The sequence below is a fragment of the Sinocyclocheilus rhinocerous genome, unplaced genomic scaffold, assembly GCF_001515625.1.
Source record: "Sinocyclocheilus rhinocerous isolate Xijiao unplaced genomic scaffold, SAMN03320098_v1.1 scaffold3446, whole genome shotgun sequence".
In the NCBI taxonomy this organism is placed as follows: domain Eukaryota; kingdom Metazoa; phylum Chordata; class Actinopteri; order Cypriniformes; family Cyprinidae; genus Sinocyclocheilus; species Sinocyclocheilus rhinocerous.
In genome coordinates this window covers 128,501-142,715 of record NW_015666156.1, presented here as the reverse complement: position 1 = coordinate 142,715, position 14,215 = coordinate 128,501, and the positions used below count along the sequence as shown (strand labels likewise).

Sequence of the window (14,215 nt, the reverse complement as noted above, 5' to 3'; positions counted from 1 at the left end):
GAAAGAAAAATAGTTGTCATTTGATCTGTTTAGAATTTTAGAACATTTCATATTGGTATACTGCTATGCATCTTGGGTTTCAAATTTGCATAACTCGCCTACAAAAACCATGGACTTCCCTCTACTGTTAAAAGGCATGTGACTTCTGTAAACTAGATTTGCATTTACAGAAGGAATTGTCAGAACTTGCAAGGCAGCAACATTTATAAGCTAAAATTTTAAGCAAAAAATTGGCCATATGAAAAACTTTGTCATAAAGTAAATATGACTGTCTTGGAGCAAAACACTAGAAGATACAAATGAACTTCATGAACAAAAGATGTTTAAAAGTTTGGGGTTTGTAATATTGAATATTTGAAATGTTTTTGCTTAAGTCTTTTATGCACCAAGGCTGCATTTATTTGATAAAGTTTAAACCGTATAGTAAAATATTAATTTAAAATAAAATTTCTATTTTAATAGATTTTAAAATAAGTAATTTATTACTCCAGGCTTCAGCGTCACATGATCCTTCAGAAATCATTCTAATTAAGAAACATTTCTTATTAATGTTGAAAACAGTTGTGCTGCTTAATATTTTTTGTGGAAATTGTAATAGAGCATTTATTGAAATATACATTTTATTATACATCTTTACTGTCACCTTTAATCAATTACATGCATCCTTAAAGTAGTACTTTCTTTAAATACCCTACATATATATATATATCTATAGGTTAGGTTGGTTAGCATGGTAGATGCCGTTACTACACACCATGCCAATTTTAGACACCTTTCTAAAATGTTTTAACTAAAAACTCACTCCAAGTCCTCTGCACATATCAGCTCAAGGAAAAATATCCAGAACTGTGACAAATGTAGTAAGTTTGCTGTTGCTTTAAATAGAATTTTAAGTTATAACAAAAGCAGAAATGAAAGATGTGCTGTAGTAACTTCTCTTTATATTATAGGTCAAGTTTGGAACAAGATGCTTTATCCATGCATGGCCCTTTAGGCTGTGGTCCAAACAATTTCTGTCAGGTTTAGATACAAACTAGCCTAGTTTAAACCGTGATCTATTTTCTACTTCCAGCTGCCTCTATAAAACAATCCTGACTGAACTCTCATAAACTCTTACAACAACAACCTAGTTTTTACTGTCACTTTGTACAGTAATGTTACATTTTACCAGCATTTATTTAACATTCTAATTTCTTCAAAATGCAATCTAGATTTTATTGGTTAAGACAACTTCATTATGTAAATTAAACGCAAAAGACTTAGACATCTTAAAAATCAAGTTTATTTCTTGAAATTTGTCCAAGACACTGGAGAAACATGTATTCAGTGTTTCGAGAAAGAATCATGTTACAGTTACCTGTGTATGTTTTGAGGTATAGCTGAATCACTATTAAAGCCACTCTTAAATATCTAACAAGATGGGAGGAATTCTCCTTAAAAGAGGGGGGGAAAAAAAAAAAGTCACCAAGACTTGCCACTAACAGATTTTAATGGACAAGCTTACAATCGGTAGGAAATCCCTTTTTATCTCACCTTGAAGCCATGCAACTTTGCAAAACTAAGCACAGGTGACAAAGGAAAAAAAATTAATCTAGAAACAATAAAAGAAAAATTAACCAAAACTGTTTATTTTGAAAGCATTTTGAGGGCTCTGAGCCTAGATGTGGTAGACACAGCCATGATGTAAAATACAACCATACAATACAAAAAAATAAAAATAATAATAATAATAATAATAATAATAATGAGGTGAAGAGATGGGGCCTGTATCTATTGCTACAACCCTACTGGACCATAAAAACCCACCCCAAAATGGATCGCTCTATCTGCCTTATAGTTCATCTGGGTAAATGGAGATGAATTGGTAATGGAGCAACACAACCAAATTAACCTTACCATGAGTGGTGGGGAAAAAAAAAAAAAATCAAAATTCATACCTGCACTACACATGATCAGTATGGCTTGTAGCTACTCTGGTGAGCCCCACGTCTTGGAGTTTTTCCATAGCTTGTATTGCCCTGGTCTAGGGGGGTAAGAAAAGAGCAGAGAAAGGAACTTGAGTCCCTCGCATTCACAAGAACCTGACGGGGGCGGGGAGGAAACCCCAAGAACAATCAGTGCTTACTGTAGTCATATCCTCCGCCGTAGCCGTAGTAGCCCCCTGTGTAATCGTAGTTGCCGTAGCCTCCGTATCCACCGTAACCTTGCTGGCCGCCGTAGCCATATCCCTGGTTACCGTAGCCTTGATTCCAGTAGTTATTGTAGCCCTGATTCCAGTTCTGACCCTGGCCTACAAAACAAAACAAAACCAATTTTAAACACATCTGGCACAGTAACGTACCCTGATATCTGTGAGCAACTTGTAAAACCATAAAGTGATTGGTCTCTACTCAAGCTTTGTGGGACATTAGAATGGATTTAGATTAATCAGATCCGAGATCAGCCAAAGCTTTTAAGAGATTAAATCTGAAGACTTCACATATACACAAGATGAAATAGATTAAAATATCTGCATGTGAGCAATAATAAATTCTGATAGGATTTTTTTATTACAAATATTTATAATTCAATGAAGTTATCAGAAAATCAGATTCAGCAGTATGTTTAAACTAGCCTCAGTCATAAGTATATTACATCTTATATCTTCTGTAGAGCTGCTTATAGCTGAATTGAACTGGTTTCATAATTGGAGTAACTTTACAGTTACTGAACTGAATTAACACTGACCGGACTCCACTAACTGAATACTGTCTTTTTGGAGCTGCTTTACGGCAGAATTAGAATCTCTCATATTTGAACAAGTTTCCAGCATTGATTATTATCTTCCCGTTTATTACTATGAAGCAGCTTTAAAATTTGTATTGTATGAAGCTCTACATAAATAAGTGACTTGCCTCAATTAACTCGACAGCATTCGATTCATATAGACACAAAAGGTTGACTGTTGTTTTCGAATGCATATCTCTGTACATTTGATGAGCATTCAGTCTTTATCTAGGTAAACTTTGCACAGACTAATGCAGCCTAAAGTAGCATGCAGAGGTACTAACCTCCACGCCCCCTTCCTCTCCCTCCAAAACGACCTCCATACTGCTGCTGCTGGTACACTTCTTTTGGCTGCGCAACCTTAATCTCGCACTGCGGGGGGGAAAAAAGGCAAAAATGGGTGATTTGGAATCATTATAGCAGAACATCTGCATAAAACACTACAGCTACAATGAATAATCAAGCAAGACCACGGACTTGTAGACACTGTATAAAATCTTATGGTATATTCATGTCAAGTATAAAAGGTTAGTACAATGTCAAATAGCGAACAACATCCCTGAAGATTTATCACATCCATCAATAAATTTAAGGTAAACATCAAACTGGAAACACTCACAAGGCCTTCTTTTCCACTTGTGTCCTTGGTTCCACTGACGTTGTGATATTTCTTTTCCAAAACTTTCTTGACAGCCTCTTCTTCCTTGAAGGTAATGAAGACAAACCCTCTCCTCTTATTTGTCTTTGGATCCATTGGAAGTTCAATAGTCTCAATCTGCAATGGCAAAAGTCATGTCAACAAATGTGTATATATATATAAAAAAAAACTTCATTATTTTGGATTCTTAATTCAATTTTGTGAACATGTTTCTTACTTTTTGCCAGGATTATTGAATAAGTGAAAATAGAGGTGTTAAAATGTGTGGCTGTATTTGGTTCATTCGTCACACTGGAAAGAAACGGCCAAGTCAAGGCTGCATTTATTTGAAAAAAAAAAAAAAAAAAACAGTAAACTGCTAAACCAACAACTGCAAACACAAAACACAACATCTATTAACCAAAGGAGGCAGGGAAAAAAAAAAACTATACAAAAGAAAGTGCGTGCAAAGATCAAAAGCGAAACTTTACATTGCCAACATACACCAATTACGTTATCATTCCTTTAACTAAACAAACGCTTGAAATCATATTTCCAATGTAAAACTTTGATTACACGTCTAAATTTTCTGCTCAGCTTGCTTAAAACAATTTAAAGAAATTCAAACTCTAAAAAGAACACTCCAGTACCTCGCCAAAGGCACCAAAATACTCGCGGATCCTCTCTTCTGTAGTTTCAGGGTTCAGCCCGCCGACAAAGATCTTCTTAGCAGGTTCTTTCTTCATTGCCATTGCCTTCTTGGGGTCAATCTGTCGTCCATCCAGTCTGTGCTCTTTTTGTGCTAAAACCTGTGCAAAGAGAAATTAACGATTTAGTTAACCATCGAAGAATCACAAGACTTCAGGTTTTCCTAAGCATCAAAGCTTACCTTATCTACACTGGCTGACTCTTTAAAAAGAATAAACCCAAATCCCCTTGATCGCCCAGTGTTGGGGTCCATTTTGATGGTGCAGTCTGTCACCTCTCCAAATTTAGAGAAGTAATCTTTAAGATCCTTTTTACTCGTGTCCCAGCTGAGGCCCCCAACAAACATTTTCCTGAGGAAACGAAGCAGAAAATCGGAGTGAGACCAGGAGGGGGCGTGGTAGCACAGATTTCACAAATTTCCCCATTTCTTGAATTGAAAAAAAGCCCACTTTCTACTAATAAACGGAAACCAAAACGGCAACACAATACAGATGTATTAATTAAGCGCGCACACACACACACACACACACACACAAAAACGTCTGCTTAAGGGAACGATTAAAGAGGTGCAACAGTGCATTTTAAAAACCCGCTCCGTGTTCAATTCACCAATGCACCCATCCCCCTACAAAGAGACACATGGCGCCAACAAAGACGGGAAGGACAAAGGGTTTAACGTACGAGCATCCAGCACAACTGTTACTTTTACGTACCCCGCATCTTCCTCTCCTTTGCTAGCATCAATTTGACCCCCGTCCGACGAACCATTTTGAGGGTCTTCCTCGTCCCCGGCCGTTTCGTCGCCACCGGCGTCTCCCTGCGCTCCGGCCTGCTCATCCCCGTTGCCTTCCTCGTACTGCCCGGCTCCGTTCAGATCGTCCTCGTGGCCGTTTTCTGAGGTTTCCATATAATGCTGCTCGGCGTCTGACATGGTGGTAGTTTAATGTGAAAACCTAAAACTGCAGAGTACGTGAAATAGTTACGAAAGGAAGCGCCTTATGTAACGCATAAAAACCACCATTTTGAAAAGCGGCGCTCGCATTTATCATACGCAACAAAAATTTAAACATATCGCTTTCTAATTTAGGATAATACACAGCTTTACTGTCCTATGATTAAATGTAAGGGTTAATGCAACTAATACGTACACGGAGGCTAACAAATTCGTAATTTTCACGTAAATACTTTACCGTAAAAGCAGCAGCAAGTGAAAAGTCTCCGTGGAATGCTTTCCGCGGTGTGGGCCCTTCCTTATTGCGCCGACAAGTGGTTGGTTTTATATTACTGGATGGAAGATAAAGGAAGTTTAGTAAGGGCGTATTTAATTGGGTGGCTTCGAACGCCTATCATTCTAATAGCCAATCAAAGGTGTCGCTTACACGTCACAGAAATCCTCCCCCAAACGCGCCTCGTCTGATCCTTCGTGTCGAGTGAGGGGGAAGAACTCTTTGTTCTTGTTTGGTTTATAAACGTGTTGACGACCACTTTTAAGTGAAATTAAAATAATATGTTTAGAAGGGAGCTACAAAGAAAATAATGCAAGAAACAAGCGTTTGTATTTCGATTTTTAGTCAAGTAGTAATGAGGAAGTTACAGCAGCTTTTGCAATAGGCCTTTTAATTATTTGCTTTATTACATTCATTTTTTTTGTCGAGATCAGACAATTGTTTTAATATACTTAAGTTCTTCACTTTAAAAAAATGATTGTGAACCAGATATTTATCACCATCAGAAGGTCCTTCGTGTCGAGTGAGGGGGAAGAACTCTTTGTTCTTGTTTGGTTTATAAACGTGTTGACGACCACTTTTAAGTGAAATTAAAATAATATGTTTAGAAGGGAGCTACAAAGAAAATAATGCAAGAAACAAGCGTTTGTATTTCGATTTTTAGTCAAATAGTAATGAGGAAGTTACAGCAGCTTTTGCAATAGGCCTTTTAATTATTTGCTTTATTACATTAATTTTTTTTGTCGAGATCAGACAATTGTTTTAATATACTTAAGTTCTTCAAAAAAATGATTGTGAACCAGATATTTATCACCATCAGAAGGGTAGAATGATTTTCTTTTTAATAATGAATTTTAAGATTTTATTTGATGTTGAATAATGTTAGAATGTTTCTACTGTTTAAGTATGCAGTGACAAGGATACTGTAAATTTGCAATTTTATCTTACAATTAAATGAACATTGACAATTTAAAACTAACACATTTGGATAAAAAAAAGAAAGAAAAAAGGGCTAAAGCAAAATTACAAAACTTTATTTTATAAAGCAGTTTGAATGATATGAGGAAAATAGACCAAAATAGAGTGAGACAGTAACTTCTTGTTGGTAAATTCTTCTTGCTTAAAAAAAGAAAAAATGTCACGCTGCTGCCTCCTCTACTACTGTTCCATCAGATATTTTGGGCTTATTAGGGTTATTATTCATCAACCAGTCTGCAAGCCATGTCTGTAAAGAAAAATAACAGTACAAAAATAATTGAGTAAATAGGATATTGACATATTATGAAATCCAGAATGATCTGTATTTGCACTGTCCAAGTGTTTTTATTTGAATAGAAACATCCCTTTCCATTGTCCTCATCTGACCTACAACAAATAAATAAAAACAAACAAACATACATGCAATAAGGGATGCAAATATTTGAAACTTCTTTTGACTGGTTCATTTCTGTTGATTGTGTCAGTCACTGTAATTAATATACATTGATAAATTACCATTTTTTGTTTGATAATGAGCTGCTTATTTTATGGGGACAATATCATTTTTACGTTACTGTTTTGAAAGGCTTAATAGATAGCCTACTTTTTACGGTAGCCAGTCATTACATTTTGTCCCTGAAATCCACCCATCAGCTAGGACCAGTATAATCCTGATTGTTGTTTCTTTTGGATCAAAGGTATCCCATTCCTGCTAAAAAAATTTGAACAACACATACTGAAGGTTTTTGAGTATGATCAAAAGCAAGATTGTATGCTCTAATCAGATTTCAGAATGGGTTTTTTTTCCATGTGAAAAGCCCATTTTCATGATTTGATCCAATCTAATAGCCAAATTTCTTTTGAACAACTGGATCCAGGGTGTCAAAAGAAAGGAATCGGGTTGAACAATTTTAATGAAATTCTTCCAAAATTACAATTCTGTCAATGTATTTGCCCTCAAGTACTTCCAAACCTATTAGAATGACTTTTAAAAGCTTTTACACTTACAAAAGGGTCCAATGGCTTTTTCTTGCTCAGCTCTGTCAGTCCAGTGAGAAGTGTTGGGCTGACATACTGGCTCAGGTAATCTTTGGCGGCATCTCTCATAGGAATGGGTTCAATCACAGCTAAAAGTGATGACCAAAAAATAAATAAATCAGATTTTTAGAATGCTTTCTTATCCTGTTCACTGAACTCATCTGGACAGGGTTAGATTTACTCACAGTTGGGAAACATGAACCTGATCTCCCTCTCAGCAGCAGTGAAGGATTCGCTGCCATGCACAGCATTCCGCAGGTCACAAGTGCCGAATCTCGCTCTCAGACTGATGATGACATTCACAAATATGAGTGTTACATGGAAATAATTACTGATATTGAGCACAAATGAAACATATTACAGTATGCATAATCAATATAGCTTTATTGCAATGACAAATGAGTTATGTGATTGATTTAGGCATTGCAATGAACACAGACTTTGTAAATCATTAGCCTGAAGTGCATAAAATCCAACAAAAATTATCTATTTATTTTGCCAAGAGTTTAAAAGGCACAGAAAACGGTGCACTGTAATAGTTCCCCCTACAGCACATGAACTTCATAAGTCCATTTTATTATTAAACCACCTGCATAGAGAAGATTCATTCAGTGACATTCATTACCAGTCAGGATGCGTCTCTCTAGCCTTGATGCTGCTGACTGGCCCCATTATGGCTTTCCAGGTGGCAATAGCCTGGTGTCGGGCCAGTGCTAGAGCAACAACCGGTCCGGAGCTCATGAAGGCAGTCAGATGGGGAAAATGCAGCTTCCCATAATGCTCAACATAGAAATTACTGCATTGCTCTGGACTCAGCTGAAGCCTTCTTTTCTGTTAAATGAGAAAAACAAAATGAGAATGATAAAGGCATAAGCAGAATGCAAATCTTACTAAAGCATCAGCCACAAAATGAGATTTTAGCTGACAAGCACAATGCATATTTACATTTATTAAACAGGTTTTTCTCCAAAGCGATTTACGAATGAGGAATACACTCGATTTATCATAAGCAGGCAATAACACAATGAGTGCTGGTCACACAATGTTTCAAACCCTGTCCATAACAGTGCAAGCTAGAAGGAAGGAAATAGGAATCGTGAAAGCATAGATTTTTGTTGTTTTAATACATTTCATCAGCCTCATTTTAAACAGTACAATGTAGTGGCATCAGACACCACATGACGATCTTGGACTCAGAAAATGACAAACTAGGGATTGTCTCAATTCACCATGTAAATAATTCATCTTATGCGCCGTGCAAAACGCAATATTTAATAATAGAAAAAAAATCGTTGTGTCTGTTCACTTACGTAACGTTACCTGAAGAACTGTAAATCCAGACTGAAGAATAATGTCCTCAATTTCATCGGTTTTGTGGATGGCATCAGGTTTGATTAAAACCAAAGTTCTCTCCACGAAGATACGAGGTGCAGGCATCTGTTTCTGAGGACTGTCGCTCTCCATGACGTTTAAACAGCTAACGGTAGCGTTTCACTATTTTTCTGCTATTGACGTTACAGGACTTTTTCACGGTTAAATTTGAAGTTGCTTGAACAGCCAAGGCAAAATTGATCAAATTATAAAGTGCAAATAGTTTAATTTACCAGAATGGAAGCACAATTACTACGTTTACTTACCTACAACACTAAAATAGTTTATATTTCAAGCGTCTGTATCATGTCGTGTCCTCAACGTAGAGTCCGGTTTGTTGGCCTTGTTGCTAGGCAACAAGTCGCATAAATTTAATCAACATACATTAGCGCCATCTAGCGGCTATTCAAACCTATTTACACGACTCAAATGGTTGCATTTCAGTTGTAGTTTATTGCAAGTCAGAAAAAAATAAGTAAACAAAGTCAATTGTAGTTCTTTTTAAAAGTTTTTATTTTATTTAGACATTAGAAAAGGCGTCTATCTTGTTCCAATGGTCACCTGCCACACTCTGATCAGGTTGTCTGTGTATCCAGCAAAGAGAGTCTGTGATGAGAAGAGACGGGAATTATTATCAGGTACCACTTTAGAAGCACTTGCTACTGATTTAAAATCATATTACTGTCCCCCTCATATTTGCAGGACTGTCACCATAAAGTTTCAGATGTTATAAGTGATTGGGTATAATCAACGGGAGCAGCTGATCCAGCTAGAATTTACAACTAATGAAATGCAAGGAATAGTTCAGGAACTCATTCCAGGCAGAAAAGGCTGCTGTAAAACCCACCTGTCCATCAGCAGACCAGGCCAGAGAAGTGCACTGAGGTGGCTCAGCCTTGCTGTTGGTGGTGATGATGTCCTGCCTCAGCTCATCAACAATGACCTTGCCCTCCAGATCCTGTTGAGAGAAAACAGTCAGCTTTGCAACAGCAGTATGATAATGTTATACCCGCTTGGGCCAATAGTTCTTAGAAACAGCCTCTTTATCATCATAGTTACAGAAGGCATTGAACTTTCATCACTGAACTCTCTGCTCCAATTTAAACAGTTACTGTTAATATATTAAGGATAAAGCACTTAATTCACACTGAAGCTTGCAGTTTTGTCTTAAAGAAGGGAAATCTTTGCATTTGAAACATCTTAGATATACAGTATTTTAAAGTATTTAATACGAATGAAAAGCATTCATGTACATAAACGCACCCAGATCTTGATGCTAGGTCCAGTGGCGGCACACAGCCAGTAGCGGTTGGGGCTGAAGCAAAGGGCGTTGATGTTGTCACCACTGTCCAGGGTGTAAAGGTGCTTGCCCTCGTTCAGGTCCCACAGCATGGCTTGCCCATCCTGAAATGAGGACAAACACAGTAAATACAGATAGAAAAGTTGTGAGCTCTGAAAACTCACAATGGTTTTTTCTGTGTTCAGAAACAGCCTCTTTTATAATCACATGGATTCAGATGGCATTAAGGTTTCATCATCTTCACTCGGTCATCTCAAACCTCTAACCTGTTCACTAACTGCAGTAGTGAAAACCAGAAAAAGAGTGACCACATTACCTTTCCACCAGAGGCACACAGAGATCCATCAGGAGACACGGTCACTGTGTTCAGGTATCCAGTGTGGCCAATGTGGTTGGTCTTCAGCTTACAGTTAGCAAGATTCCATACCTGTAACAAACACACAATTTAAACTGGCTGCATTAGCAAGCATTCAAGCCAATCCACGCAAGCTGCCCTGATGAAACCGGTTCACTTTGTTAATGGTCTCAATCCGTTACCCATCATAATTGCAGGACTTGTCGTCAGAGCCCAAGAGCTCAGACAAAAAGAATGTGGATTTGATTAATCACAGGGTAAAGTTGTTCACAGAGCAACTATTCTAGTTTACATAAAGGTACAGACAAAGGTCTCACCTTGACCATTTTGTCCCACCCGCAGGACACAATGATGGGGTTGTTGCTGTTGGGAGAGAAACGCACGCAGGACACCCACTCAGTGTGGCTGTCATCCTGTGGACAAATCAAAATAAAGGGTTTCAGAACAGCACAAGCTATCATAAACATCAGGGTATCTGTAGAGTTTTTAAAGTTAAAGCCTTTAAGACCTGCACAAATAAAATACTGCATGTGCATGCAGAACAAACCAATACAACCTCAAAATAAAACATGCATCTCAAATTCTTTCACTTAATTAAACAGGCACACATTCAAATGCTAACCAAGTTTAAAACACTGTTTTATTCCATATACACATGTATTGAAATTGAGCAATAGAGTTAATAGCAATGGTTAAAGGCAGCATTCTTTTAATATCACTGACTCACTGAGATACTATAGTAATATTTTGAATTAGTTATAATGTCTATATTGCCAAGGAAACATTTTTCACTTAGTTTAACTTGATATTAAAATAAGCTTATTTCAGTTCATGTTTATTTCAAGCAACAATTTTTAATGGTTTTAGTAAACTATAATAACCCTGGCTAGAGGTTAATCGACATTAGATTTTGCAGATATGATTATGTTTCACGAGTTTTTACTTTGAAATGCTAACATTTAAATTAAATCACCCTTCGTAGTTTAATAATCACATTCGACCACATTTTTGACTCCAGTCCCCACATTTAAGACCTCTTAAAATAACAAGATTTTTGATATACCAGAAAATATTGCCTTAATTGAATTAATCTTAAATTTGATCAGACTGAACTTAAGACATTAAGACTTTTCAGGCACCCCAAAGCAATTTTTCCCTCTTTATGCAAGATGGTCAAAGACTACTACTACTTATGATCTCTCCATAAAGTGAGCCCTAAACTTGAGTAAAGAGCATTATGGAGGTCTACCTGGATGGTGTACTTGCAGACTCCCAGGGTGTTCCACAACTTGATGGTCTTGTCTCTGGATCCAGACACGATCTGACGGTTGTCAGCAGAGAAAGCCACGCTCAGAACATCCTTGGTGTGTCCAACAAAACGGCGGGTTGTAGTGCCACTGGGTGAAAAAAAGAAGCACAAATTCAAATTAACCTGACATTTTGAACTACATTTGTTTTGAAAGATTGAAAACAACCACGTTCTTTGGGGTTCTAAGAGTTTTAAATTCAGAAACAGCCTCTTTATCATCACAATGACACAGATGACATTTGAGTTTCATCATCACTTCAAATTCTATGGAACTGATTTTGAATGACTGCCCTGTGCCTCCAAATACTCACGTTGTCAGATCCCACAGGCGCAGGGTGCTGTCCCAGGAGCCAGACAGGGCGAACTGACCATCGGATGAGATGACAACATCACTCACAAAGTGGGAATGGCCCTTCAGAGCACGCTGCGGGATGCCATAGTTGGTCTCATCACGGGTCAGCTTCCACATGATGACGGTTTTGTCTGCAAGGTGGTCAACAGAAGATCACCTAACAGATCTTATACCTGTAAACCTTCATTTGCTTTATAATTCTGACAGCTGGAGGCATCTCACACACTAGTTACTACCATTCACTGATGCTACATTATATTCTATTTAACCATAAACTAGGTCTCGATAGTGCAAAATGTCAGCTTTATACAGAGCTAGAGCTGAATGGACCTTTTATTCAGTGTAAATGTTAAGGGCTCGTGTATCCGGATGCTCATTAGGCTGCAGCGCGGCTCTGAGAACACTTACCCCGAGACGCGGACAGAATCATATCGGGAAATTGGGGAGTGGTGGCGATTTGGGTGACCCATCCACTATGACCCTTAAGAGTCCCCCTTACTGTCATCTGCTCGGTCATTTTGGCGCAGAAAAGAATCACCTATTAAGGTGGATGGAGTTGGATTTTGTCGGAGGGCCGAGTCCTCCCTATAGCTCTCACACTGCGGCAACAGGAAAAGGAAGAAACACACCGGAAGCAAAACTCTTGAGGGTGAACCGTCTTCTTCAGCTCGCGCTCTCGTGTGAGTTTCCTCATGAAACAGCTTACTGCCATCTAGTGTGTACAAATAACAAAATACTTTTTTTTTTTTAAATAAGTGTTTTCATCTTCGATGTCTTTAACAAAGAGATTGAATTGCAATAATATGTTGATTGTAGCCAAGTTTTTTATACATAAATGTAGATTTGTTAAAGCTTCTCCTTGTTTTGAGGCATTTAAAAATTTTACTTCAGTCCATAAAACAATTAAAACCGAAGAGTGCCTTAAAACTCTAAACTTCTGGCAACATACTTGGAATGTAATTTAATTGGTCTTATAATTTGCTTTACATTTTTTGGTATTATTTAAACTTTTAATATACATATATTCCTGAGAACCAGAACAATTTTATTTATAAGGGAATTTTATTATTTTTATGTCATTACATTGGTTGGAGCATAGAAACAAATGGAGAATTTTTTTTTTTTTGAAAAAAAATATTTTATTCATATTAAAGTCATTTGTAGAGAAATAGGTAGAGGACACCAGTTATTCAATAAAATAAAATAAAAATAAATAAATAGACATGAAAAGGCATAAACAATGTTTTATTTTTTCATTCACCAATAAGTTTTTAGGTTTCAGGCTATTTTCATCCAGACGTTGTACAAAGATGATTCTCAACTATGTTATGGAAGATATAACAGAATGATTTGATTTACTACTCTACTTTATGGAATATGTGCGTAAAATGTCCATAAATTGGTATTCCCATTCTATACAATGTATCTATACATTGCATCTAATTTGCATATTAATGTGTTCTTGCGGGCAAACTATAATGAAAAAAGACGTGTTATAATGTGAGCAATAACTTGGCAACATTTTCATAAGAATATCTCATATTTCATAGGAATATTGATCTATAATTTCTTTCTGACTTTTTGAGTTTCCCCAAAATGCCTGATTAACATGCCGTTTTCCTGGTGTCCTCTACAGAAGACATGTAGGCTATGAAAATTATGCCCTGTTTCGTAACAAAAAGTCATATTACGATTTGAAACCCCATAACATATTTTTCTGAGATATTTATTTACGACAAACAATTTGAAAATTAGCCCGATTGAAATGATAATTACAAAGAGTGTTGGGCAGTAACTAGTAACTTAGTTACTGTAATAATATTACTTTTTGCAGTAACTAGTAGTGTAACTAATTACTACTGGCATTACATCCCACCCACATCCCTCTGATCAGCATGTGGTACATTATATTACTATACTTAAAAATCTTTTTGGAAAATTTAACAGTTTCTTAACAGAGAAATTACAATTAGCTTCAAGCTACACATGACAATTAATGAGATTAATACAACACTTCTACTCGAATGTCACTATCAATCACTATTGAGTGTTTGTAATAACTTCTGACTGCGATCCAATGTGGACTTTGGTCAAATTATGAGGCAGAAATATATTGTTAGTAACATTCTTGGAGAATTTTATGTGGAAGATACACAGTTACAACTTCTGTGGGGC

At 36.9% G+C, this 14,215-nt stretch overlaps 3 protein-coding genes across 4 annotated transcripts; all 3 read right to left on the bottom strand.

Annotated features, from left to right (window-relative positions):
* Window positions 1-1,917: 1,917 nt before the first annotated feature.
* On the bottom strand, window positions 1,918-5,402 carry LOC107731716 (heterogeneous nuclear ribonucleoprotein A/B-like). The gene is made up of 8 exons (XM_016542864.1): window positions 5,302-5,402; window positions 4,825-5,070; window positions 4,293-4,461; window positions 4,054-4,212; window positions 3,386-3,541; window positions 3,051-3,138; window positions 2,126-2,290; window positions 1,918-2,023 (listed from the first exon to the last, which is right to left on the bottom strand). The coding sequence occupies exons 2-8, from the start codon at window positions 5,040-5,042 to the stop codon at window positions 1,953-1,955; spliced, it is 1,026 nt and encodes a 341-aa protein (XP_016398350.1). The 5' UTR covers window positions 5,043-5,070; window positions 5,302-5,402; the 3' UTR covers window positions 1,918-1,952.
* Window positions 5,403-6,406: 1,004 nt separating this feature from the next.
* Window positions 6,407-9,061, bottom strand: LOC107731718 (nucleoside diphosphate kinase homolog 5-like). Of its 2 annotated transcripts, XM_016542867.1 has the most exons (6): window positions 8,991-9,061; window positions 8,674-8,901; window positions 7,979-8,184; window positions 7,539-7,639; window positions 7,324-7,442; window positions 6,407-6,562 (listed from the first exon to the last, which is right to left on the bottom strand). In XM_016542867.1, the coding sequence occupies exons 2-6, from the start codon at window positions 8,815-8,817 to the stop codon at window positions 6,476-6,478; spliced, it is 657 nt and encodes a 218-aa protein (XP_016398353.1). In that variant the 5' UTR covers window positions 8,818-8,901; window positions 8,991-9,061; the 3' UTR covers window positions 6,407-6,475. The 2 variants fall into 2 exon arrangements, with proteins under 2 accessions (XP_016398353.1, XP_016398352.1); XM_016542866.1 differs by having other exon boundaries at window positions 8,674-9,028.
* Window positions 9,062-9,222: 161 nt separating this feature from the next.
* LOC107731717 (guanine nucleotide-binding protein subunit beta-2-like 1) lies at window positions 9,223-12,674 on the bottom strand. Its single transcript, XM_016542865.1, has 8 exons — window positions 12,449-12,674; window positions 12,000-12,171; window positions 11,629-11,776; window positions 10,697-10,792; window positions 10,341-10,451; window positions 9,988-10,128; window positions 9,572-9,682; window positions 9,223-9,330 (listed from the first exon to the last, which is right to left on the bottom strand). The coding sequence occupies exons 1-8, from the start codon at window positions 12,555-12,557 to the stop codon at window positions 9,265-9,267; spliced, it is 954 nt and encodes a 317-aa protein (XP_016398351.1). The 5' UTR covers window positions 12,558-12,674; the 3' UTR covers window positions 9,223-9,264.
* Between the last annotated feature and the right edge of the window lie 1,541 nt (window positions 12,675-14,215).

Coding starts and splice junctions, on each gene's coding strand:
- LOC107731716 (XM_016542864.1), bottom strand. CDS start 5,042: ATGTCAGACGCCGAGCAGCATTATATGGAAACCTCAGAAAACGGCCAC. Junction 3,139..3,385: donor CAAGTGGAAAAGAAGGCCTT/GTGAGTGTTTCC, acceptor TCCCCCCCGCAG/TGCGAGATTAAGGTTGCGCA. Junction 2,291..3,050: donor GAGAGGAAGGGGGCGTGGAG/GTTAGTACCTCT, acceptor TTTGTTTTGTAG/GCCAGGGTCAGAACTGGAAT.
- LOC107731718 (XM_016542867.1), bottom strand. CDS start 8,817: ATGGAGAGCGACAGTCCTCAGAAACAGATGCCTGCACCTCGTATCTTC. Junction 8,185..8,673: donor CTGGATTTACAGTTCTTCAG/GTAACGTTACGT, acceptor CTCATTTAACAG/AAAAGAAGGCTTCAGCTGAG. Junction 7,443..7,538: donor CAGGTTCATGTTTCCCAACT/GTGAGTAAATCT, acceptor CATCACTTTTAG/CTGTGATTGAACCCATTCCT.
- LOC107731717 (XM_016542865.1), bottom strand. CDS start 12,557: ATGACCGAGCAGATGACAGTAAGGGGGACTCTTAAGGGTCATAGTGGA. Junction 10,793..11,628: donor TCTGCAAGTACACCATCCAG/GTAGACCTCCAT, acceptor ATTTGTCCACAG/GATGACAGCCACACTGAGTG. Junction 9,331..9,571: donor CCTGGTCTGCTGATGGACAG/GTGGGTTTTACA, acceptor TTCTCATCACAG/ACTCTCTTTGCTGGATACAC.